The following is a 25691-nucleotide window of genomic DNA, read 5'->3' on the forward strand; positions in this document are numbered from 1 at the left end:
AGGGACTGGGAGAGCACTGAGGGGGACTGGGAGGGACGGGACTATACTGGAAGGGACTGGGAGAGCACTGGGAGGGACTGGGGAGTACTGGGCTATACTGGGAGGGACTGGGAGAGCACTGGACTATACTGGAAGGAACTGGACTATACTGGGCTATACTGGGAGGAACTGGGCTGTACTGGGAGGGACTGGGAGAGCGCTGGGAAGCACTGGGAGGGACTGGGAGGGTAGTGAGAGGGCACTGGGCTGGACTGGGAGAGCATTGGGAGGGCCTAGGGTGTACTGGGAGGGACTGGGAGGCACTGGGAGGGACTGGGAGGCACAGGGGGGGTCTGGGTCCCCCCTCCCGCCGGCTTTTAAACCGGACCGAACCATTTCATGAATCGAGGGGGGGGAACCAATTCCCTCCCTCCTCCAAAACCTTTCCCCCCCCATCCAGGCCCACTGAAGGGCTTCATGGCGTTGGGAGGGGGCACAACCACACCCCAAAAATAGGGGGACAGGGGTTTAAACCCCTTTTTTAACCCCAATTTTCCCCCCTCTGTGTTCCCTCTTCCCCCCCTCCCTCCCGCGGCCATAATGGTCGCGCCCGCACCTGCTCGGGCGGTGCCTCTGGACGCAACCACCTCAGGGGGAGGGAGGGGTGTCCTCCCCCCTTCTCAGCCCAATGGCCGCGCCCAGGTGAGGGAGGGGGGAGTGGCCACACATGCCATAAATAGGAAAGGGGCGTGGCCAAATAGGGAGCATAACGGAGTGGGCGTGGCCAGGTGAGTTAATGAATGGAGAGGGGCGTGACCAGGTGCGCGAGGCCACGCCCCCACCTGCCTTTCCCGCCGCCATCATGGCCGCCATGGCGGCCGCGCTCCTGGCGCTCCTGGGTGGGCGTTAATTAAGGGGCTTCGGGGGGGGGGTAATTAACTGGGTTATTAAGGGGTTTGAGGGGTAATTGGGGGTAATTAAGGGGGCTGAGGAGTAATTAAGGGGTTTGAGGGGTAATTAAGGGGCTTGGGGGTAATTAGGGGGCTGGGGAGGGGGGGTTGAGGGGGTAATTAAGGGGTTTGAGGGGTAATTAAGGGGGCTGAGGGGTAATTAAGGGGCTTGGGGGTAATTAGGGGGCTGGGGAGGGGGGTTGAGGGGGTAATTAAGGGGTTTGAAGGGGTAATTAAGGGGTTAATTAGGGTCTGAGGGTGATTTAGAGGGGTAATTAGGGGAGTTGAGGGGTAATGAAGGGGCTGGGGGTAATTAGGGGGGTAATTAAGGGGCTTGGGGGTAATTAAGGGGCTGGGGATGGGGTTGAGGGGGTAATTAAGGGGTTTGAGGGGTATTTGGAGGGTAATTAAGGGGCTCCGGGGTAATTAAGAGGCTGAGAGAGTAATTAGAAGTGCTGGGGAGGGGGGTTGAAGGGGTAATTAGGGGTCTGGGAGTTAATTAAGAGGGTAATTAAGGGCTGAGCTGTAGTTTGGGGGGGGCAGAAGGGCTCCTAAGGGGTAATTAGGGCCCTGGGGGTTAATGAAGGGGGTAATTAAGGGGCTTGAGGAGTAATTAAAGGGGTTGAGGGGGTAATTAAGGGGTTTGAGGGGGTAATTAAGGGGTTTGAGGGGGTAATTAAAGGGGGTTGAGGGGGTAATTAAGGGGTTGAGGGGGTAATTAAGGGGTTTGAGGGGGTAATTAAGGGGTTTGAGGGGTAATTAAGGGGTTTGAGGGGGTAATTAAAGGGGTTGAGGGGGTAATTAAGGGGTTTGAGGGGTAATTAAGGGGAGTAATTAGGGCCCCGGGGGTTAATTGAGGGGGTAATTAAGAGGTGAAGGGGGGGACAGGAGGGACAAAGGGGGGACAGGAGGGGACAGGAGGGGACGGGGGGGACAGGAGGGGACGGGGGGGACAGGGGGGGACAGGAGGGGACGGGGGGGGACAGGGGGGGACAGGAGGGGACGGGGGGACAGGGGGGGACAGGAGGGGACGGGGGGTGACAGGAGGGGACAAGGGGGGACAGGAGGGGACAGGGGGGGACGGGGGGGATGGGAGGGGACGGGGGGGACAGGGGGGGACAGGAGGGGACGGGGGGGACAGGGGGGGACAGGAGGGGACAAGGGGGGACGGGGGGACAGGGGGTGACAGGAGGGGACGGGGAGGGGACAAGAACCAAAGGAGGTGACAGAGACCAGAGGAGGTGACAAGGAACCACAGGGAGGTGACAGGAGGTGACAGGAACCAGGGGAGGTGACAAGAACCACAGGGAGGTGACAAGAACCAAAGGAGGTGACAAGAGGCACCAGGAGAGGTGACAGGAACCAAGGGAGGTGACAAGAGGCACCAGGAGAGGTGACAAGGAACCAGGAGAGGTGACAGAAGGTGACAAGAACCACAGGGAGGTGACAGGAACCACAGGAGGAGGTGACAGAGACCAGAGGAGGTGACAAGGAACCACAGGGAGGTGACAGGAACCAAAGGAGGTGACAAGAACCACAGGGGGAGGTGACAGGAACCAAAGGAGGTGACAGAGACCACAGGGAGGTGACAGAAGGTGAAAGGAACCACAGGGAGGTGACAGGAGGTGACAAGAACCAAAGGAGGTGACAGAACCACAGGGAGGTGACAGGAGGTGACAGGAACCAAGGGAGGTGACAAGAGCCACAGGGAGGTGACAGGAGGTGGCAGGAACCAGGGGAGGTGACAGAGACCAGAGGAGGTGACAGAAGGTGACAGGAACCATAGGAGGTGACAAGAACCACAGGGGGAGGTGACAGAAGGTGACAGGAACCAAGGGAGGTGACAGGAACCAGAGGAGGTGACAAGAACCACAGGGGGAGGTGACAAGAACCACAGGGAGGTGACAGAAGGTGACAAGAACCACAGGGGGAGGTGACAAGAACCACAGGGAGGTGACAGGAGGTGACAAGAACCACAGGAGGAGGTGACAGAGACCAGAGGAGGTGACAAGAACCACAGGGAGGTGACAAGAAGCACAGGGGGAGGTGACAGGACCGACGGGGAGGTGACAGAGACCAGAGGAGGTGACAAGAACCACAGGGGGAGGTGACAGGAACCAAAGGAGGTGACAAGGAACCACAGGGAGAGGTGACAGGAACCACAGGGGGAGGTGACAGAAACCAAGGGAGGTGACAAGAACCACAGGGGGAGGTGACAGGAACCAAAGGAGGTGACAAGGAACCACAGGGAGGTGACAGAAGGTGACAAGAACCAAGGGAGGTGACAGGAACCAAAGGAGGTGACAAGAACCACAGGGAGAGGTGACAGGAACCACAGGGGGAGGTGACAGAAACCAAGGGAGGTGACAAGAACCACAGGGGGAGGTGACAGAAGGTGACAAGAACCACAGGGGGAGGTGACAGGACCGACGGGGAGGTGTCACCGTCCCCCCTCCCTTCTGAGGTGTCCCCTGTCCCCCCCCCCTCCCCCAGCGCCTGTCACCGCGCTGCAGGTGACGGTGACGGAGCGGCGGACGGTGGCCCTCCTCTTCCAGCCCGTGGTCCTGCGGTGTCACTACCGCACGGTGTCCCCGGAGCCACCGCCCATCGTCACCTGGAAGTACAAATCCTTCTGTCCCCAAAGCGGTGGGGACAACGGCGTCGTTAGGGACGAGGACGAGGAGGTGGCACCGTGTCCCGACGGCGCCCGCACCGTCCGGATCGTGGCCACCAAACAAGGGGACGTTGTCACCCTCGGGGACTTCTACAGGGGACGGAGTGTCACCATCCGGGGAGGTGGGGACAAGGGGGAGGGGGGGTTGGGGACAGTGGGGAGGGGTTGGGGACAATGGGGAGGGATTGGGGACAATGGGTTTGGGGACAATGGGTTGGGGACAATGGGTTTGGGGACAATGGGAAGGGGACAATGGGGAGGGGGACAATGGGAAGGGATTGGGGACAATGGGTTTGGGGACAATGGGAAGGGGAGGGATTGGGGACAATGAGTTGGGGGACAATGGGTGGGGGACAATGGGAGGGGGACAATGGGGAGGGGAGGGGGACAAGGGGAGGGAGTTGGGGACAATGGGAAGGGGACAATGGGAAGTGATTGGGGACAATGGGGAGGGGACAATGGGAAGGGGGTTTGGGGACAATGGGGAGGGAGTTGGGGACAATGGGTTTGGGGACAATGGGAAGGGATTGGGGACAATGGGAGGGGAGTTGGGGACAATGGGAAGGGGACAATGGGTTTGGGGACAATGGGAAGTGATTGGGGACAATGGGAAGGGATTGGGGACAATGGGTTGGGGACAATGGGTTGGGGACAATGGGAACGGGAGGGGGACAATGGGGAGGGATTGGGGACAATGGGAAGGGGACAATGGGTTTGGGGACAATGGGAAGGGATTGGGGACAATGGGGAGGGGGACAGGGGGAGGGATTGGGGACAATGGGTTGGGGACAATAGGTTTGGGGACAATGGGGAGGGATTGGGGACAATGGGGAGGGATTGGGGACAATGGGTTGGGGACAATGGGGAGGGGACAATGTGAAGTGATTGGGGACAATAGGAAGGGGGTTTGGGGACAATAAGGAGAGGGACAATGGGGAGGGGGACAATGGGGAGGGGAACAATGGGGAGGGATTGGGGACAATGGGTTGGGGACAATGGGAAGGGGAGGGGGATAATGGGGAGGGATTGGGGACAGTGGGGAGGGGACAATGGGTTTGGGGACAATGGGAAGGGATTGGGGACAATGGGTTTGGGGACAATGGGAAGGGATTGGGGACAATGGATTTGGGGACAGTGGGAAGGGATTGGGGACAATGGGTTTGGGGACGATGGGGAGGGATTGGGGACAATGGTTTGGGGACAATGGAAAGGGATTGGGGACAATGGTTTGGGGACAATGGGGAGGGATTGGGGACAATGGGGAGGGATTGGGGACAATGGGTTGGGGACAATGGGTTTGGGGACAATGGGAAGGGTTTGGGGACAAGGGGAGGGGGACAATGGGGAGGGAGTTGGGGACAATGGGTTGGGGACAATGGGGAGGGATTGGGGACAATGTGGAGGGGGACAATGGGGAGGGATTGGGGACAATAAGGAGGGGGACAATGGGTTTGGGGACAATGGGGAGGGATTGGGGACAATGGGTTGGGGACAATGGGAAGGGATTGGGGACAATGGGTTGGGGACAAGGGGGAGGGGTTGGGGACAATGGGTTTGGGGACAATGGGAAGGGATTGGGGACAATGGGGAGGGGACAATGGGGAGGGGTTGGGGACAATGGGTTGGGGACAATGGGAGAGGTTTGGGGACAATGGGGAGGGATTGGGGACAATTGAGCCATATTAGAAGGGATTGGGCCATACTGGGAGGGCCTGGGCCCATACTGGGAGGGCACTGGGGGGCACTGGGCCCATACTGGGAGGGACTGGGCCATACTGGGAGGGATTGGGCCTATACTGAGAAGGCATTGGGGGGCACTGGGCCATAGTAGGAAGGACTGAGCCATATTAGAAGGGATTGGGCCCTACTGGGAGGGCACTGGGGGGCACTGGACCCATACTGGGAGGGCACTGGGAGGGACTGGGCCATACTGGGAGGGACTGGGCCTATACTGAGAAGGCTCTGGGGGGCACTGGGCCATAGTAGGAAGGACTGAGCCATATTAGAAGGGATTGGGCCCTACTGGGAGGGCCTAGGCTTATACTGGGAGGGCACTGAGGGGGACTGGGCCTATACTGGGAGGGCACTGGGGGGCACTGGACCCATACTGGGAGGGACTGGGCCATACTGGGAGGGATTTGGCCTATACTGAGAAGGCATTGGGTGGCACTGGGCCATAGTAGGAAGGACTGAGCCATATTAGAAGGGATTGGGCCATACTGGGAGGGCACTGGGGGGCACTGGTCCATACTGGGAGGGCACTGGGGGGCACTGGACCCATACTGGGAGGGACTGGGCCCTACTGGGAGGGATTGGGCCTATACTGAGAAGGCAGTGGGGGGCACTGGGCCATAGTAGGAAGGACTGAGCCATATTAGAAGGGATTGGGCCATACTGGGAGGCCCTGGGCCATACTGGGAGGGCACTGGGGGGGCACTGGGCCATACTGGGAGGGCACTGGGAGGGACTGGGCCATACTGGGAGGGACTGGGCCTATACTGAGAAGGCACTGGGCGGCACTGGGCCATAGTAGGAAGGACTGAGCCATATTAGAAGGGATTGGGCCCTACTGGGAGGGCCTGGGCCATACTGGGAGGGCACTAGGGGGGCACTGGGCCATACTGGGAGGCACTGGGAGGGACTGGGCCATACTGGGAGGGATTGGGCCTATATTGAGAAGGCATTGGGTGGCACTGGGCCATAGTAGGAAGGACTGAGCCATAGTAGAAGGGATTGGGCCCTACTGGGAGGGCCTGGGCCCTACTGGGAGGGCACTGGGGGGCACTGGTCCATACTGGGAGGCACTGGGATGTGACTGGTGTCCCCCCAGCGGCGGAGCTGAGCCTGGGCCCCGCGGCCTGGGGGGACAGTGGCCTCTACATCTGCACCGTCACCTCCATCAACGACCTCCAGGGCAATAACGAGGCCCAGGCCCAGCTCATCGTACTGGGTGAGACTGGGAGGGCACTGGGAGGGCACTGGGAGGGCACTGGGAGGGACTGGGAGGGGATTGGAGGGCGCTGGGAGGGAGTGGGGGGAGATAGGGGGGCGCTGGGAGGGACTGGGAGGGGATGGGGGGCACTGGGAGGGAGTGGGGGGATACTGGGAGGGACTGGAGGGGACTGGGAGGGGATAGGGAGGGACTGGGAGGGGATTGGGAAGGGACTGGAGGGGACTGGGAGGGACTGGGAGGGACTGGGAGGGGATAGGTGGGCACTGGGAGGGACTGGGAGGGGATAGAGGGGCACTGGGAGGGGATTGGGAAGGGAATAGAGGGCACTGGGAGGGAGTGGGGGATACTGGGAGGGACTGGGAGGGGATAGGGGGGCGCTGGGAGGCACTGGGAGGGACTGGAAGGGACTGGGAGGGACTGGGAGGGGATAGGGAGGCACTGGGAGGGACTGGGCGGGGATTGGAGGGCACTGGGAGGGACTGGAGAGCACTGGGAGGGACTGGGAGGGGATAGGGGGGTACTGGGAGCGGGTAGGGGGGCACTGGGAGGGACTGGGAGGGGATAGAGGGGCACTGGGAGGGGATTGGGAAGGGAATGGAGGACACTGGGAGGGAGTGGGGGGATACTGGGAGGGACTGGGGGGGACTGGGTGGGGATAGGGGGACTCTGGGAGGGACTGGGAGGGGATTGGGGGACACTGGGAGGGACTGGGGGGATACTGGGAGGGACTGGGAGGGGATAGAGGGGCACTGGGAGGGCATTGGGGGACACTGGGAGGGAGTGGTGGGATACTGGGAGAGACTGGGGGGGACTGGGAGGGGATTGGGAGGGACTGGGAGGGGATTGGGAAGGGATTGGAGGACACTGGGGGGCACTGGGAGGGACTGGGGGGCACTGGGAGGGCATTGGAGGGCACTGGGTCATACTGGGAGAGACTGGGACCATACTGGGAGGGCATTGGGGGACATTGGCCCATACTGGGAGCAACTGGGACCATACTGGGAGGGACTGGGCCCATACTGGAAGGGCATTGGGGGTCACTGGGACAGACTGGGAGGGCACTGGGGGGCACTGGGTCATACTGGGAGGGCATTGGGGGTCACTGGGCTATACTGGGGGGGCACTGGGTCATACTGGGAGGGCATTGGGGGTCACTGGGCTATACTGGAAGGGCACTGGGTCATACTGGGAGGGACTGGGCCCATACTGGGAGGGCACTGGGGGGCACTGGGTCATACTGGGAGGGCACTGGGAGGCACTGGGCTCTCTGGGGGGGGCTGCGGGAGGGGTTACTGGTTGATACTGGTTTATACTGGTGTGTACTGGGCGCCCCTCTCCCCCAGGGTCACTGCCCGAAGGCACCGAACTGCTCCCGGGGGGGGGGAGGGGAACCCCGGAAGGTACGGGGGGGGGGGGGGGGGGGCAGAGGGCCCATTTTGGGGGGAAAAAGGGGGGTTTTGGGGGTGGGGGGGGAAAAGGGGGTTCGGGGGGGGGGAAAAAAGGGGTGAAAAAAGGGGGTTTTGGGGTGAAAAAGGGGGTTTTGAGGGTGAGTTTTGGGGGGAAAAAGGGGGATTTTGGGGTGAAAAAAGGGAGTTTTGGGGTGAAAAAGGGGGTTTGGGGGTGATTTTGGGGGGAAAAAGGGCTTTACTGGGAGGGCACTGGGAGGAACTGGGCTTTACTGGGATAGCAATGGGAGGGCCTGGGCTCTACTGGGAAGGACTGGGCTCTACTGGGAGGACACTGGGAGGGACTGGGCCATACTGGGAGGAACTGGGCTTTACTGGGAGGGCACTGGGAGGGCCTGGGCCCTACTGGGACTGTACTGGGAGGGACTGGGCCATACTGGAAGGGCACTGGGCCATACTGGGACGGCACTGGGAGGGCCTGGGCTCTACTGGGACTGTATTGGGAAGGACTGGGCTCTACTGGGAGAGCACTGGGAGGGACTGGGGCCTACTGGGATGGCACTGGGAGGGCTTGGGCTCTACTGGGAGGGAACTGGGCTTTACTGGGATAGCAATGGGAGGGCCTGGGCTCTACTGGGACTGTACTGGGAGGGCACTGGGCTCTACTGGGAGGGCACTGGGAGGGACTGGGGCTCTACTGGGACGGCACTGGGATTGGGGCTCTATAGGGGGTCCCTATGGCTCTATAGGGGGTTCAGGGGGGTCCTCACCACCCTCCCCCCCCCCTCCCAGACTGGTTGTTTGTCATACTGGTGTTACTGGGAGCGGCACTGGTGATACTGGGAATGGCACTGGTGATACTGGGAGTGGCACTGGTGACACTGGGAGTGGTGGCACTGGGATTGGGGCTCTATAGGGGGTCCCTATGGCTCTATAGGGGGTTCAGGGGGGGTCCTCACCACCTCCTCCCCCCCCCTCCCAGACTGGTTGTTTGTCATACTGGTGTTACTGGGAGCGGCACTGGTGTTACTGGGAATGGCACTGGTGGCACTGGGAGTGGCACTGGTGACACTGGGAGCGGTGGCACTGGGATTGGGGCTCTATAGGGGGTCCCTATGGCTCTATAGGGGGTTCAGGGGGGTCCTCACCACTCCTCCCCCCCCTCCCAGACTGGTTGTTTGTCATACTGGTGTTACTGGGAGTGGCACTGGTGTTACTGGGAATGGCACTGGTGACACTGGGAGTGGCACTGGTGATACTGGGAATGGCACTGGGATTGGGGCTCTATAGGGGGTCCCTATGGCTCTATAGGGGGTTCGGGGGGGTCCTCACCACCCTCTCCCCCCCCCTCCCAGACTGGTTGTTTGTCATACTGGTGTTACTGGGAGCGGCACTGGTGTTACTGGGATTGGGGCTGTGTTGGTGCCAGTGCTGTCCCCACACCTGCTGCTGTTTCCTGCGGTGTCCCTGTTGTCCCCAACGCTGCTGCTGCCCCGAGGCCCGTGAGTGACGTCCCCTTGGGGGGGGTGACAGTGTCCCTTGGGGTCCCCTGTGGGGGTGACAGTGTCAATTGGGGTCAATTGGGGTCCCCTGGGGGCGGTGACAGTGTCCCTTGGGGTCCCCTGGGGGGGGGACAGTGTCAATTGGGGTCCCCCGGAGAGGGTGACAGTGTTCCTTGGGGTCCCCTGGGGGGGGACAGTGTCCATTGGGGTCAATTGGGGTCCCCTGGGGGGGGTGACAGTGTCCCTTGGGGTCCCCTGGGGGGGGTGACAGTGTCCCTTGGGGTCACTTATGGGGGGACAGTGTCCATTGGGGTCCCCTGTGGGGGGGACAGTGTCCATTGGGGTCCCCTGGGGGGGGTGACAGTGTCCCTTGGGGTCAATTGGTGTCACTTATGGGGTGACAGTGTCCCTTGGGGTCCCCTGGGGGGGGTGACAGTGTCTATTGGGGTCCCCTGGGGGGGGTGACAGTGTCCCTTGGGGTCAATTGGTGTCACTTATGGGGTGACAGTGTCCCTTGGGGTCCCCTGGGGGGGGGTGACAGTGTCCATTGGGGTCAATTGGGGTCACTTATGGGGTGACAGTGTCCCTTGGGGTCCCCTGTGGGGGGGTGACAGTGTCCATTGGGGGTCAATTGGGGTCACTTATGGGGTGACAGTGTCCCTTGGGGTCCCCTGGGGGGGGGACAGTGTCCCTTGGGGTCACTTATGGGGTGACAGTGTCCATTGGGGTCCTCTGGGGGGGGTGACAGTGTCCATTGGGGTCAATTGGGGTCACTTATGGGGTGACAGTGTCCCTTGGGGTCCCCTGGGGGTGGTGACAGTGTCCCTTGGGGTCCCTTGGGGTCCCCTGGGGGGGTGACAGTGTCCCTTGGGGTCAATTGGGGTCCCCTGGGGGGGGTGACAGTGTCCATTGGGGTCCCCTGGGGGGGTGACAGTGTCCATTGGGGTCAATTGGGGTCCCCTGGGGGGGTGACAGTGTCCCTTGGGGTCCCCTGGGGGGTGTGACAGTGTCCCTTGGGGTCAATTGGGGTCACTTATGGGGGGACAGTGTCCCTTGGGGTCCCCTGGGGGGGGTGACAGTGTCCCTTGGGGTCAATTGGTGTCCCCTGGGGGGTGACAGTGTCCCTTGGGGTCAATTGGTGTCACTTATGGGGTGATAGTGTCCCTTGGGGTCCCCTGGGGAGGGTGACAGTGTCCCTTGGGGTCAATTGGGGTCACTCATGGGGTGACAGTGTCCCTTGGGGTCCCCTGGGGGGGGTGACAGTGTCCCTTGGGGTCAATTGGGGTCCCCTGAGGGGGTGACAGTGTCCATTGGGGTCCCCTGTGGGGGGGGTGACAGTGTCCCTTGGGGTCAATTGGGGTCACTTATGGGGTGACAGTGTCCCTTGGGGTCCCCTGGGGGGGGTGACAGTGTCCCTTGGGGTCAATTGGGGTCACTTATGGGGTGACAGTGTCCCTTGGGGTCCCCTGGGGGGGGACGACAGTGTCCCTTGGGGTCTCCTGGGGGGGGGACAGTGTCCCTTGGGGTCCCCTGGGGGGTGACAGTGTCCCTTGGGGTCACTTATGGGGTGACAGTGTCCCTTGGGGTCCCCTGGGGGGGGGGACAGTGTCCCTTGGGGTCAATTGGGGTCCCCTGGGGGGGTGACAGTGTCCCTTGGGGTCCCCTGGAATGGTGACAGTGTCCCTTGGTGTCAATTGGGGTCCCCTGGGGGGGTGACAGTGTCCATTGGGGTCCCCTGGGGGGGGGGACAGTGTCCATTGGGGTCAATTGGGGTCACTTATGGGGTGACAGTGTCCCTTGGGGTCCCCTGGGGGGGTGACAGTGTCTTTTGGGGTCAATTGGGGTCCCCTGGGGGGTGACAGTGTCCCTTGGGGTCACTTATGGGGTGACAGTGTCCCTTGGGGTCCCCTGGGGGGGGGACAGTGTCCCTTGGGGTCCCCTGGGGGGGGTGACAGTGTCCCTTGGGGTTAATTGGGGTCCCCTGGGGGGGGTGACAGTGTCCATTGGGGTCCCCTGGAGGGGGGACAGTGTCCCTTGGGGTCACTTATGGGGTGACAGTGTCCATTGGGGTCCCCTGGGGGGGGTGACAGTGTCCATTGGGGTCCTCTGGGGGGGGTGACAGTGTCCCTTGGGGTCCCCTGTGGGGGGGTGACAGTGTCCCTTGGGGTCAATTGGGGTCCCCTGGAGGGGGTGACAGTGTCAATTGGGGTCCCCTGGGGGGTGACAGTGTCCCTTGGGGTCCCCTGTGGGGGGGTGACAGTGTCCATTAGGGTCAATTGGTGTCACTTATGGGGTGACAGTGTCCCTTGGGGTCCCCTGGGGGGGTGACAGTGTCCCTTGGGGTCCCCTGGAATGGTGACAGTGTCCCTTGGTGTCAATTGGGGTCCCCTGGGGGGGTGACAGTGTCCCTTGGGGTCAATTGGTGTCACTTATGGGGTGACAGTGTCCCTTGGGGTCCCCTGGGGGGGGTGACAGTGTCCATTGGGGTCAATTGGTGTCACTTATGGGGTGACAGTGTCCCTTCGGGTCCCCTGGGGGGGGGTGACAGTGTCCCTTGGGGTCAATTGGGGTCCCCTGAGGGGGGGACAGTGTCCCTTGGGGTCCCCTGGGGGGGGTGACAGTGTCCCTTGGGGTCAATTGGTGTCACTTATGGGGGGACAGTGTCCCTTGGGGTCCCCTGGGGGGGGTGACAGTGTCCATTGGGGTCAATTGGGGTCCCCTGGGGGGTGACAGTGTCCCTTGGGGTCAATTGGTGTCACTTATGGGGTGATAGTGTCCCTTGGGGTCCCCTGGGGAGGGTGACAGTGTCCCTTGGGGTCAATTGGGGTCCCCTGGGGGGTGACAGTGTCAATTGGGGTCCCCTGGGGGGGGACAGTGTCCCTTGGGGTCAATTGGGGTCCCCTGTGGGGGGGGACAGTGTCCCTTGGGGTCCCCTGGGGGGGACACAGTGTCAATTGGGGTCCCCTGGGGGGGGTGACAGTGTCCCTTGGGGTCAATTGGGGTCCCCTGGGGGGGTGACAGTGTCCATTGGGGTCCCCTGGGGGGGGTGACAGTGTCCCTTGGGGTTAATTGGGGTCCCCTGGGGGGGGGACAGTGTCCATTGGGGTCCCCTGGGGGGGGGGTGACAGTGTCCCTTGGGGTCAATTGGTGTCACTTATGGGGTGACAGTGTCCCTTGGGGTCCCCTGGGGGGGGTGACAGTGTCCCTTGGGGTCAATTGGGGTCCCCTGGAATAGTGACAGTGTCTATTGGGGTCCCCTGGGGGGGGTGACAGTGTCTATTGGGGTCCCCTGGGGGGGGGTGACAGTGTCCCTTGGGGTCAATTGGTGTCACTTATGGGGTGACAGTGTCCCTTGGGGTCCCCTGGGGGGGTGACAGTGTCCATTGGGGTCAATTGGGGTCCCCTGGTGGGGGGTGACAGTGTCCATTGGGGTCAATTGGTGTCACTTATGGGGTGACAGTGTCCATTGGGGTCCCCTGGGGGGGGGGGGACAGTGTCCCTTGGGGTCAATTGGGGTCCCCTGGGGGGGGTGACAGTGTCCATTGGGGTCAATTGGTGTCACTTATGGGGTGACAGTGTCCCTTGGGGTCCCCTGGGGGGTGACAGTGTCCCTTGGGGTCACTTATGGGGTGACAGTGTCCCTTGGGGTCCCCTGGGGGGTGACAGTGTCCCTTGGGGTCACTTATGGGGTGACAGTGTCCCTTGGGGTCCCCTGGGGGGTGACAGTGTCCCTTGGGGTCACTTATGGGGTGACAGTGTCCCTTGGGGTCCCCTGGGGGGTGACAGTGTCCCTTGGGGTCACTTATGGGGTGACAGTGTCCCTTGGGGTCTCCTGGGGGTGTGACAGTGTCCATTGGGGTCAATTGGGGTCACTTATGGGGTGACAGTGTCCCTTGGGGTCCCCTGGGGGGGTGACAGTGTCTATTGGGGTCCCCTGAAGGGGGTGACAGTGTCCCTTGGGGTCCCCTGGGGGGGGGGACAGTGTCCATTAGGGTCAATTGGTGTCACTTATGGGGTGACAGTGTCCCTTGGGGTCCCCTGAGGGGGTGACAGTGTCCCTTGGGGTCCCCTGAGGGGGGGTGACAGTGTCCCTTGGGGTCAATTGGTGTCACTTATGGGGTGACAGTGTCCATTAGGGTCCCCTGGGGGGCAGTGTTCCTTGGGGTCAATTGGGGTCCCCTGGGGGGGGGTGACAGTGTCCCTTGGGGTCAATTGGGGTCCCCTGGAATGGTGACAGTGTCCCTTGGGGTCCCCTGGGGGGGGACAGTGTCCCTTGGGGTCAATTGGGGTCCCCTGGGGGGGGTGACAGTGTCCCTTGGGGTCCACTGGGGGGGGTGACAGTGTCCATTGGGGTCCCCTGTGGGGGGGGTGACAGTGTCCCTTGGGGTCAATTGGGGTCCCCTGGGGGGGTGACAGTGTCCATTGGGGTCACTTATGGGGTGACAGTGTCCATTGGGGTCCCCTGGGGGGGTGACAGTGTCCATTGGGGTCAATTGGTGTCACTTATGGGGTGACAGTGTCCCTTGGGGTCCCCTGGGGGGGGACAGTGTCCATTGGGGTCAATTGGGGTCATTTATGGGGTGACAGTGTCCCTTGGGGTCCCCTGGGGGGGGTGACAGTGTCCATTGGGGTCAATTGGTGTCATTTATGGGGTGACAGTGTCCCTTGGGGTCCCCTGTGGGGGGGTGACAGTGTCCATTAGGGTCAATTGGGGTCACTTATGGGGTGACAGTGTCCCTTGGGGTCCCCTGGGGGGGGTGACAGTGTCCCTTGGGGTCCTCTGGAGGGGGTGACAGTGTCCATTGGGGTCAATTGGTGTCACTTATGGGGTGACAGTGTCCCTTGGGGTCCCCTGGGGGGGGACAGTGTCCCTTGGGGTCAATTGGGGTCCCCTGGGGGGGGGACAGTGTCCATTGGGGTCACTTATGGGGTGACAGTGTCCATTGGGGTCCCCTGTGGGGGGGGACAGTGTCCCTTGGGGTCACTTATGGGGTGACAGTGTCCCTTGGGGTCCCCTGGGGGGGGTGACAGTGTCCCTTGGGGTCCCATGTGGGGGGGACAGTGTCCCTTGGGGTCCCCTGGGGGGGTGACAGTGTCCCTTGGGGTCAATTGGGGTCACTTATGGGGTGATAGTGTCCCTTGGGGTCCCCTGGAGGGGGGACAGTGTCCCTTGGGGTCAATTGGTGTCACTTGGGGGGGACATTGGGGTCCCCTTGTGGGGAGCATTAAGGATGACATTGGGGTCCCCATAGGGGGGTGACATTGGAGTCCATTGGGGAGGTGACGTTGGGGTCCCTTTGGGGGTGACATTGGGGTCCATTGGGGAGGTGACGTTGGGGTCCCTTTGGGGGTGATGTTGGGGTCCCTTTGGGGGTGACATTGGAGTCCATTGGGGAGGTGACATTGGGGTCCCTTTAGGGGTGACATTGGGGTCCCTTTGGGGGTGACATTGGGGTCCATTGGGGAGGTGACGTTGTGGTCCCTTTGGGGGTGACATTGGAGTCCATTGGGGAGGTGACATTGGGGTCCCTTTGGAGGTGATGTTGGGGTCCCTTTGGGGGTGATGTTGGGGTCCCCTTGAGAGGGTGACATTGGAGTCCATTGGGGAGGTGACATTGGGGTCCCTTTGGGGGTGACGTTGGGGTCCCCATAGGGGGGTGACATTGGAGTCCATTGGGGAGGTGACGTTGGGGTCCCTTTGGGGGTGATGTTGGGGTCCATTGGGGCGGTGACATTGGGGTCCTCATAGGGGGGTGACGTTGGGGTCCATTGGGGAGGTGACGTTGGGGTCCCTTTGGGGGTGATGTTGGGGTCCATTGGGGCGGTGACATTGGGGTCCCTTTGGGGGTGATGTTGGGGTCCCTTTGGGGGTGACATTGGGGTCCCCATAGGGGGGTGACATTGGAGTCCATTGGGGAGGTGACATTGGGGTCCCTTTGGGGGTGACATTGGGGTCCCCATAGGGGGGTGACATTGGAGTCCATTCGGGAGGTGATGTTGGGGTCCCTTTGGGGGTGACATTGGGGTCCCTTTGGGGGTGACATTGGAGTCCATTGGGGAGGTGACATTGGGGTCCCTTTGGGGGTGACATTGGGGTCCCTTTGGGGGTGACATTGGGGTCCATTGGGGAGGTGACGTTGGGGTCCCTTTGGGGGTGACATTGGGGTCCCTTTGGGGGTGACATTGGGGTCCCCATAGGGGGGTGACATTGGGGTCCATTGGGGAGGTGACGTTGGGGTCCCTTTGGGGGTGACATTGGAGTCCATAGGGGGGGTGACATTGGGGTCCCTTTGGGGGTGACATTGGGGTCCATTGGGGAGGTGACGTTGGGGTCCCTTTGGGGGTGACGTTGGGGTCCCCCCCAGTTTACCTGGCAGGGAAAGCGGCCACAGCCGGAGCGTACGGCCCCCCCGGCCCCCCCCCTCGTCCTGCAGCCCCTCGGTGAGCACTGGGAGGCACTGGGACATACTGGGAGGGCACTGGGAGGGCACTGGGAGGCACTGGGAGGGCACTGGGAGGGACTGGAGCATACTGGGAGGGTACTGGGAGGAACTGGGCTCTACTGGGATAGCAATGGGAGGGCCTGGGCTCTACTGGGAGGGCACTGGGAGAGACTGGGCCATACTGGTCAGGCACTGGGAGGGCACTGGGCTCTACTGGGAAGGCACTGAGAGGGAGTGGGCTATACTGGGAGGGCACTGGGAGGGACTGGGGCCTACTGGGGTGGCACTGGGAGGGCCTGGGCTCTACTGGGACTGTACTGGGAGGGACTGGGCTCTACGGGGAGGGCACTGGGAGGGACTGGGGTCTACTGGGGTGGCACTGGGAGGGCACTGGGCTCTACTGGGAGGGCACTGGGAGGGACTGGGGCCGACTGGGATGGCACTGGGAGAGACTGGGCCATACTGGAAGAGACTGGGCCATACTGGGATAGCACTGGGAGGGCCTGGGCTCTACTGGGATGGCACTGGGAGAGACTGGGCCATACCGGGAGGGACTGGGCCATACTGGGATGGCACTGGGAGGGCCTGGGCTCTACTGGGAGGGCCTGGGCTCTACTGGGATGGCACTGGGAGGGCCTGGGCTGTACTGGGAGGGCACTGGGAGGAACTGGGCTTTACTGGGATAGCACTGGGAGGGCCTGGGCTCTACTGGGACTGTACTGGGAGGGCACTGGTCCATACTGGTCTGTACTGGTGCCCCCGCAGCGAGCAGCCACAGCTCTCAGGTCCCCCTTCTGCGCGACAGCGATGGCAGCGTCATCTCCGGTGAACTGGGAGCACTGGGAGCACTGGGAGAGGGGGTGGGGGGCACTGGGAGGGACTGGGAGGCACTGGGAGAGGGGGTGGGGGGCACTGGGAGGGACTGGGAGGCACTGGGAGGCACTGGGAGAGGGGGTGGGGGGCACTGGGAGGGACTGGGAGAACTGGGAGAGGGGTTGGGGGGCACTGAGAGGGGCTGGGAGAACTGGGAGGCACTGGGAGAGGGGGTGGGGGGCACTGGGAGGGACTGGGAGGCACTGGGAGAGGAGGTGGGGGGCACTGGGAGGGACTGGGAGAACTGGGAGAGGGGTTGGGGGGCACTGAGAGGGGCTGGGAGGCACTGGGAGGCACTGGGAGAGGGGGTGGGGGGCACTGGGAGGGACTGGGAGGCACTGGGAGAGGAGGTGGGGGGCACTGGGAGGGACTGGGAGCACTGGGAGAGGGGGTGGGGGGCACTGGGAGGGACTGGGAGCACTGGGGATGGGAGGAACTGGGAGAACTGGGAGGGACTGGGAGGGACTGGGATCCGGGGGGAGGCACTGGGAGTGCTGGGATGGACACTGGGAGCACTGGGAGAGGGTGGAGGGCACTGGGAGGGACTGGGAGCACTGAGAGTGGGCACTGGGAGGGACTGGGAGAGGAACTGGGAGGGACTGGGAGAGGAACTGGGAGGGACTGGGTGGACTGGGAGGGACTGGGAGCACTGGTATGGGAGAACTGGAGGGACTGGGAGCACTGGGAGAGGAACTGGGAGGGACTGGGAGGGACTGGGAGCACTGGGATGGGAGAACTGGAGGGACTGGGAGAGGAACTGGGAGGGATTGGGTGGACTGGGAGGGACTGGGAGCACTGAGTGGGCACTGGGAGGGACTGGGAGCACTGGTATGGGAGAACTGGAGGGACTGGGAGGGACTGGGAGCACTGGGATGGGAGAACCGGGGGCACTGGGAGGGACTGGGAGCACTGGGATGGGAGAACTGGAGGGACTGGGAGGGACTGGGAGCCTATGGGAGGAACTGGGAGGGACTGGGAGCACTGAGAGTGGGCACTGGGAGGGATTGGGTGGACTGGGAGGGACTGGGAGAGGAACTGGGAGGGACTGGGTGGACTGGGAGGGACTGGGAGAGGAACTGGGAGGGACTGGGTGGACTGGGAGGGACTGGGAGCACTGGTATGGGAGAACTGGAGGGACTGGGAGGGATTGGGAGCTTGTGGGAGGGACTGGGAGCACTGGGAGGGACTGGGAGCACTGGGATGGGAGAACTGGAGGGACTGGGAGGGACTGGGAGCACTGAGAGTGGGCACTGGGAGGGACTGGGTGGACTGGGAGAGGAACTGGGAGGGACTGGGTGGACTGGGAGGGACTGGGAGCACTGGTATGGGAGAACTGGAGGGACTGGGAGGGACTGGGAGCACTGAGAGTGGGCACTGGGAGGGACTGGGAGCACTGGGAGGCACTGGAAGAGGAACTGGGAGGTACTGGGAGCACTGAGAGTGGGCACTGGGAGGGATTGGGTGGACTGGGAGGGACTGGGAGCACTGGGAGAGGAACTGGGAGGGATTGGGTGGACTGGGAGGGACTGGGAGCACTGGTATGGGAGAACTGGAGGGACTGGGAGGGACTGGGAGGGACTGGGAGCACTGGTATGGGAGAACTGGAGGGACTGGGAGGGACTGGGAGCACTGGTATGGGAGAACTGGAGGGACTGGGAGGGACTGGGAGGGACTGGGAGCACTGGGATGGGAGAACTGGAGGGACTGGGAGCACTGGGAGAGGGACTGGGAGCGACTGGGAGCACTGGTATGGGAGAACTGGAGGGACTGGGAGGGACTGGGAGCCTGTAGGAGGAACTGGGAGGGACTGGGAGCACTGAGAGTGGGCACTGGGAGGGACTGGGTAGACTGGGAGGGACTGGGAGCACTGGTATGGGAGAACTGGGGGCACTGGGAGGGACTGGGAGCACTGGGAGCGGAACTGGGAGGGACTGGGAGCACTGGGAGAGGAACTGGGAGGGACTGGGAGCCTGTGGGAGGGACTGGGAGGTACTGGGAGCACTGAGAGTGGGCACTGGGAGGGACTGTGAGAGGAACTGGGAGGGACTGGGAGCACTGGTATGGGAGAACTGGAGGGACTGGGAGCACTGGGAGAGGAACTGGGAGGGACTGGGAGCACTGGGATGGGAGAACTGGAGGGACTGGGAGAGGAACTGGGAGGGACTGGGTGGACTGGGAGCACTGGGAGAGGAACTGGGAGGGACTGGGTGGACTGGGAGCACTGGGAGAGGAACTGGGAGGGACTGCCCACAGGATATCACGCGGGCGGAGGGGCGCGGTGCACGCCGGGAACTGTAATCCCGGAAGCTCTCTGGGCGCGGTGCACGCCGGGAGTTGTAGTCCTATGGGCGGGGATAGGGAAAGAATGGCGGTGTATTCCACGGTGGTAGCGCGGTGCATGCTGGGAATTGTAGTCCCAGGCCCAGTAAGACTCTACGAGGGGGCGCGGTGCATGCTGGGAGTTGTAGTCCCAGGCCCAGTAAGACTCTACGAGGGGCGCGGTGCATTCTGGGAGTTGTAGTCCCAGGCCCAGTAAGACTCTACGAGGGGGCGCGGTGCATGCTGGGAGTTGTAGTCCCTTCCCCTCCCAGCGCTCCCAAAATCGCTGTTTTTTGACCCAAATCCTGATTCCCCCCCCCCCCCAAATTTTTTGGGGTCCCCCTCCTTCCAGGCCCCCCCTCGGTCCCCCCCTCGGTGCTGCGGTATCTGGAGGAGCAGCTGATCACCTGCGAGCCCCGGGGGCGTTGGCCCCCCCCCAGGACAGGTGAGTACTGGAAAGGGGGTAATTAACTCCCTAATTAATCCTCCCTTGGGGCAATTAACCCCCCCTTGGGGCACTAATAACTCTAATTAAGCCTCATTTGTGGCAATTAACAGCCTTCTTGGGACACTAATAACCCTAATTAACCCTCCCTTGGGGCAATTAACCCCCTTTTGGGGCATTAATAACCCTAATTAATTCCCCCTTGGAGCAATTAACCCCCTATTGGGGCATTAATAACCCTAATTAATTCTCCTTTGGGGCAATTAACCTCCTATTGGGGCACTAATAACCCTAATTAATTCTCCCTTGGAGTAATTAACCCCCTATTGGGGCATTAATAACCCTAATTAATTCTCCCATGAGCAATTAACCCCCCCTTGGGGCAGTAATAACCCTAATTAACCCTCCCTTGGGGCAATTAACTCCCTTTTGGGGCATTAATAGCCCTAATTAATTCTCCCTTGGGGCAATTAACTCCCTCCTGGGGGCAATTAACCCCCCCTTGGGGCACTAATAACCCTAATTAATCCCTTTTGGGGCCCTAATAACCCTAATTAACCCCTCCTTGGGGCAATTAATCCCCTCCTTGGGGCAATTACCCCCCCTTGGGGCACTAATAACCTTAATTAATTCCTCTTGGGGCACTAATAACCCTAATTAACCCCCTCCTTGGGGCAATTAATCCCCTCCTTGGGGCAATTACCCCCCCTTGGGGCATTAATAACCCTAATTAACCCCTCCTTTGGGGCAATTAACCCCCTCCTTGGGGCAATTAACCCCCTCCTTGGGGCAATTACCCCCCCTTGGGGCACTAATAACCCTAATTAATTCCTCTTGGGGCACTAATAACCCTAATTAACCCCCTCCTTGGGGGAATTAACCCCCTCCTTGGGGCAATTACCCCCCTCTTTGGGGCAATTACCCCCTCCCCTGTTATTTACCCCCCCCCCTCTCGCCCCAGCGCCCCCCCCCAGCGACATCAGCTCCCTGCACGAAGCTGAGGATAAGGGGGTCCCCCCTTTTGCCCCCCCCCCCCGGGCCCGATGGCGCTCGGCGGAGCTTTTGGGGGACCCCTTTCCATCGCCCCCCCCATCCCGGCCCCGATCCCGATCCCGCGATGACATTTTCGGGGGGGCTCAGACCCCCCCACGGCAAAAAGAACCCCCCCAACCTGGACCCCCGCGGCGCCTCCGCAAGGTTTGGGGGGGGCTTTTTTTTTTGGGGGGGTTTAGGGGGGTCCTATAGGGGTTTAGGGGGCTCCTATGGGGGTTTGGGGGGGGCCTGGTGGGTTTTGGGGGGGACTTTGGGGGGGTTTGGGGTCTTTTGGGGGGGTCCTATAGGGATTTGGGGGGGTCCTATGGGGGTTTGGGGCATCCCTGATGGGTTTTGGGGGGACTTTGGGGGGGTTTGGGGTCTTTTGGGGGGGTCCTCTGGGGATTTGGGGGGTCCCTGATGGGTTTGGGGGGGCTTTAAGGGGGTTTAGGGGAGTCCTATAGGGGTTTGGGTGGCTCCTATGAAGGTTTCGGGGGGGGCCTGATGGGTTTGGGGGCGACTTTGGGGGGGGTTCGGGTCCTTTTGGGGGGGTCCTATAGGGGTTTGGGGGACTCCTGTGGGGGTTTAGAGGGCTTTAAGGGGGTTTAGGGGTGTCCTATAGGGGTTTGGGGGGTCCCTGATGGGTTTAGGGGGGGCTTTGGGGGGTGGTGGGGTCTTTTGGGGGGGTCCTATAGGGATTTGGGGGGGTCCTATGGGGGTTTGGGGGGTCCCTGATGGGTTTTGGGGGGTCTTTAAGGGGGTTTAGGGGGGTCCTATAGGGGTTTGGGGGGTCCCTGATGGGTTTAGGGGGGGCTTTGAGGGGGTTTGGGGTCTTTTGGGGGGGTCCTATAGGCATTTGGGGGGGTCCTATGGGGATTTGGGGGGGTCCCTGATGGGTTTTGGGGGGTCTTTAAGGGGATTTAGGGGGGTCCTATGGGGGTTTGGGGGTCCCTGATGGGTTTGGGGGGGGGCTTTGGGGGGTGGTGGGGTCTTTTGGAGGGGTCCTATAGGGATTTGGGGGGGTCCTATAGGGGTTTATGGGTCCCTGATGGGTTCTGGGGGGTCCTATAGGGGTTCTGGGGTCTTTTGGGGGGGCTCCTATAGGCATTTGGGGGGGTCCTATAGGGGTTTGGGGGTCCCTGATGGGTTTTGGGGGGACTTTTGGGGGGGTTTGGGGTCTTTTGGGGGGGTCCTATAGGGGTTTGGGGGTCCCTGATGGGTTTTGGGGGGACTTTGGGGGGGTTTGGGGTCTTTAGGGGGGGTCCTATAGGGGTTTGTGGGGTCCCTGATGGGTTTTGGGGGGGCTTTGGGGGGGCTTTGGGGTCTTTTAGGGGGGTCCTATAGGGATTGGGGGGCTCCTATGGGGGTTTAGGGGTCCCCGATGGGTTCTGGGTGGTCCTATAGGGGTTCTGGGGTCTTTTGGGGGGCTCCTATAGGGATTTGGGGGGCTCCTATAGGGGTTTGGGGGTCCCTGATGGGTTCTGGGGGATCCTATAGGGGTTCTGGGGTCTTTTGGGGGGGCTCCTATAGGGATTTGTGGGGGTCCTATGGGGATTTGGGGGGGCCTGATGGGTTTGGGGGGGGCTTTAAGGGGGTTTAGGGGGGTCCTATAGGGATTTGGGGCTCCTCTGATGGGTTTAGGGGGGCTTTAGGGGAGTTTAGGGGGGTCCTATAGGGGTTTGGGGGGGCCTGATGGGTTTTGGGGGGGACTTTGGGGGGTGGTGGGGTCTTTTGGAGGGGTCCTATAGGGGTTTTGGGGGGTCCTATGGGGGTTTAGGGGTCCCTGATGGGTTCTGGGGGGTCCTATAGGGGTCCTGGGGTCTTTTGGGGGGCTCCTATAGGGATTTGGGGGGGTCCTATAGGGGTTTGGGGGTCCCTGATGGGTTTGGGGGGGCTTTAAGGGGGTTTAGGGGAGTCCTATAGGGGTTTGGGGGGTCTCTGATGGGTTTAGGGGGGGGTTAGGGGGATCCTATAGGGGTTTGGGGGTTCCCTGATGGGTTTAGGGGGGCTTTAGGGGAGTTTAGGGGGGTCCTATAGGGGTTTTGGGGGGTCCCTGATGGGTTTGGGGGGGCTTTAAGGGGGTTTAGGGGGGTCCTATAGGGGTTTGAGGGGGTCCTATGGGGGTTTGGGGGGGGCCTGATGGGTCTGGGGGGGCTTTAAGGGGGTTTAGGGGTGTCCTATAGGGGTTTGGGGGGTCCCTGATGGGTTTAGGGGGGGCTTTGGGGGGGTTTGGGGTCTTTTGGGGGGGTCCTATAGGGGTTTAGGGGGGGTCCTATAGGGGTTTGAGGATCCCTGATGGGTTTAGGGGGGGCTTTGGGGGGTGGTGGGGTCTTTTGGAGGGGTCCTATAGGGGTTTTGGGGGGTCCTATGGGGGTTTAGGGGTCCCTGATGGGTTCTGGGGGGTCCTATAGGGGTTCTGGGGTCTTTTGGGGGGCTCCTATAGGGATTTGGGGGGGTCCTATAGGGGTTTGGGGGTCCCTGATGGGTTTAGGGGGGACTTTGGGGGGGTTTGGGGTCTTTTGGGGGGGTCCTATAGGGGTTTGGGGGGCTCCTAGGGGGGTTTGGAGGGCTTTAAGGGGGTTTAGGGGGGTCCTATAGGGGTTTGGGGGCTCCCTGGTGGGTTTTGGGGGGGCTTTGGGGGGGTTTGGGGTCTTTTGGGGGGGTCCTATAGGGATTGGGGGGCTCCTATGGGGGTTTGGGGGGTCCCTGATGGGTTTGGGGGGGCTTTAAGGGGGTTTAGGGGGGTCTTATAGGGATTTGGGGCTCCTCTGGTGGGTTTGGGGGAGGCTTTGGGGGGGTTGGGGTCTTTTGGGGGGGTCCTATAGGGATTGGGGGGCTCCTATGGGGGTTTAGGGGTCCCCGATGGGTTCTGGGGGGTCCTATAGGGGTTCTGGGGTCTTTTGGGGGGCTCCTATAGGGATTTGGGGGGGTCCTATGGGGGTTTGGGGGGTCCCTGATGGGTTTTGGGGGGTCTTTAAGGGGGTTTAGGGGGGTCCTATAGGGGTTTGGGGGGTCCCTGATGGGTTTAGGGGGGGCTTTGGGGGGGTTTGGGGTCTTTTGGGGGGTTCCTATAGGGATTGGGGGACTCCTATGGGGGTTTAGGGGTCCCCGATGGGTTCTGGGGGGTCCTATAGGGGTTTTGGGGGACTCCTATGGGAGTTTAGGGGTCCCTGATGGGTTCTGGGGGGTCCTATAGGGGTTCTGGGGTCTTTTGGGGGGGCTCCTATAGGGATTTGGGGGGGTCCTATAGGGGTTTGGGGGGTCCCTGGTGGGTTTTGGGGGGACTTTGGGGGGGTTTTGAGTCTTTTGGGGGGTCCTATAGGGGTTTGGGGGGTCCCTGGTGGGTTTTGGGGGGGCTTTGGGGGGGTTTGGGGGTCTTTTGGGGGGGTCCTATAGGGATTGAGGGGCTCCTATGGGGGTTTGGGGGGTCCCTGATGGGTTTGGGGGGGCTCTAAGGGGGTTTAGGGGGGTCCTATAGGGGTTTTGGGGGTCCCTGATGGGTTTGGGGGGGCTCTAAGGGGGTTTAGGGGGGTCCTATAGGGGTTTTGGGGGTCCCTGATGGGTTTGGGGGGGCTCTAAGGGGGTTTAGGGGGGTCCTATAGGGGTTTTGGGGGGTCCTATGAGGGTTTTGGGGGTCCCTGATGGGTTTGGGGGTGTCTTTGAGGGGCTTCGGGGGGTATTTTGGGGGTCCCCCCCTTTGAACCCCCCCTCAATTCCTTCCCCCCCCCCAGCTCGACGCCGTGAGCCGTGAGAGCCTCGTGGTTTGAGACCGGATTTTGGGGGGTCCCCCCCAATTTTAGGGGTCCCCCCCATGGATTTTTGGGGTCCCCCCCCGATTTTTAGAGTCCCCCCCCATGGAGTTTTGGGGTCCCTCTCTGGATTTTTATGCCTTCCCCATGGATTTTCGGGGTCCCCCAATGGATTTTTGGGGTCCCCCCATGGATTTTTAAGCCCCTCCAATGGATTTTTGGGGTCCCCCATAGATTTTTATGCCCCTCTATAGATTTTTGGGGTCCCCCCATGGATTTTAGGGGTCCCCCATAGATTTTTATGCTCCTCCCATGGATTTTTGGGGTCCCCCCATGGATTTTTGGGGTCCCCCATAGATTTTTATGCCCCTCCCATAGATTTTGCGGTCCCCCCATGGACTTTTGGGGTCCCCCCATAGATTTTGGGGTCCCCCCATAGGTTTTAGGGGTCCCCCCATGGACTTTTGGGGTCCCCGATAGATTTTGGAGTCCCCCAATGGATTTTAGGGTTCCCCCCATGGACTTTTGGGGTCCCCCATAGATTTTAGAGGTCCCCCCATAGATTTTTATGCCCCTCCCATGGATTTTAGGGGTCCCCCCATGGATTTAGGGTCCCCCCATGGACTTTTGGGGTCCCCTCATGGATTTTTGGGGTCCCCCCCTGGATTTAGGGGTCCCCCCATAGATTTTAGGGTTCCCCCCATGGATTTAGGGTTCCCCCCATAGATTTTTGGGGTCCCCCCATGGATTTAGGGTTCCCCCCCTGGATTTTTGGGGTCCCCCCATGGATTTTTGGGGTCCCCCCATGGATTTTAGGGGTCCCCCCATGGAGTTTTGGGGTCCCCCATAGATTTTTATGCCCCTCCCATAGATTTTCGGGGTCCCCCCATGGATTTTGGGGTCCCCCCATGGATTTTTGGGGTCCCCCCATGGAGTTTTGGGGTCCCCCATAGATTTTTATGCCCCTCCCATGGATTTTAGGGGTCCCCCCATAGATTTTGGGGTCCCCCCATGGATTTAGGGGTCCCCCCATGGATTTTTGGGGTCCCCCATAGATTTTTATGCTCCTCCCATGGATTTTTGGGGTCCCCCCATGGATTTTTGGGGTCCCCCATAGATTTTTATGCCCCTCCCATAGATTTTGGGGTCCCCCCATGGACTTTTGGGGTCCCCCCCATAGATTTTGGGGTCCCCCCCATAGATTTTAGGGTTCCCCCATGGATTTAGGGGTCCCCCATAGATTTTGGGGTCCCCCCATAGATTTAGGGGTCCCCCATAGATTTTAGGGTTCCCCCCATGGACTTTTGGGGTCCCCCCATAGATTTAGGGGTCCCCCCATGGATTTAGGGGTCCCCCCCATAGATTT

General features: G+C 61.4%; 1 protein-coding gene across 6 annotated transcripts; it reads left to right on the plus strand.

Annotated features, from left to right (window-relative positions):
* The first annotated feature begins 810 nt into the window (after positions 1-810).
* LSR (lipolysis stimulated lipoprotein receptor) lies at positions 811-19563 on the plus strand. 6 transcript variants are annotated; one of them, XM_054052639.1, is made up of 8 exons: positions 811-878; positions 3423-3725; positions 6434-6553; positions 7900-7956; positions 9318-9464; positions 15830-15905; positions 16673-16732; positions 19452-19563. In XM_054052639.1, exons 1-8 carry the CDS (start codon positions 842-844, stop codon positions 19546-19548), a joined length of 897 nt encoding a protein of 298 aa, XP_053908614.1. In that variant the 5' UTR covers positions 811-841; the 3' UTR covers positions 19549-19563. The 6 variants fall into 6 exon arrangements, with proteins under 6 accessions (XP_053908614.1, XP_053908617.1, XP_053908615.1 ...); XM_054052642.1 differs by having other exon boundaries at positions 9392-9464; positions 19452-19539; XM_054052640.1 differs by lacking the exon at positions 7900-7956.
* Positions 19564-25691: the final 6128 nt, after the last annotated feature.

This window comes from Cuculus canorus, chromosome 35 (genome assembly GCF_017976375.1).
Source record: "Cuculus canorus isolate bCucCan1 chromosome 35, bCucCan1.pri, whole genome shotgun sequence".
Classification (NCBI taxonomy): Eukaryota; Metazoa; Chordata; class Aves; order Cuculiformes; family Cuculidae; genus Cuculus; species Cuculus canorus.

Bases quoted from the DNA above. Each gene is read 5' to 3' on its own strand.
- LSR (XM_054052639.1), top strand. From the start codon at position 842: ATGGCCGCCATGGCGGCCGCGCTCCTGGCGCTCCTGG. The intron at 6,554-7,899 runs GTGAGACTGGGA...CCTCTCCCCCAG, and splicing joins GGCCCAGCTCATCGTACTGG to GGTCACTGCCCGAAGGCACC. The intron at 15,906-16,672 runs GTGAGCACTGGG...GTGCCCCCGCAG, and splicing joins CCTCGTCCTGCAGCCCCTCG to CGAGCAGCCACAGCTCTCAG.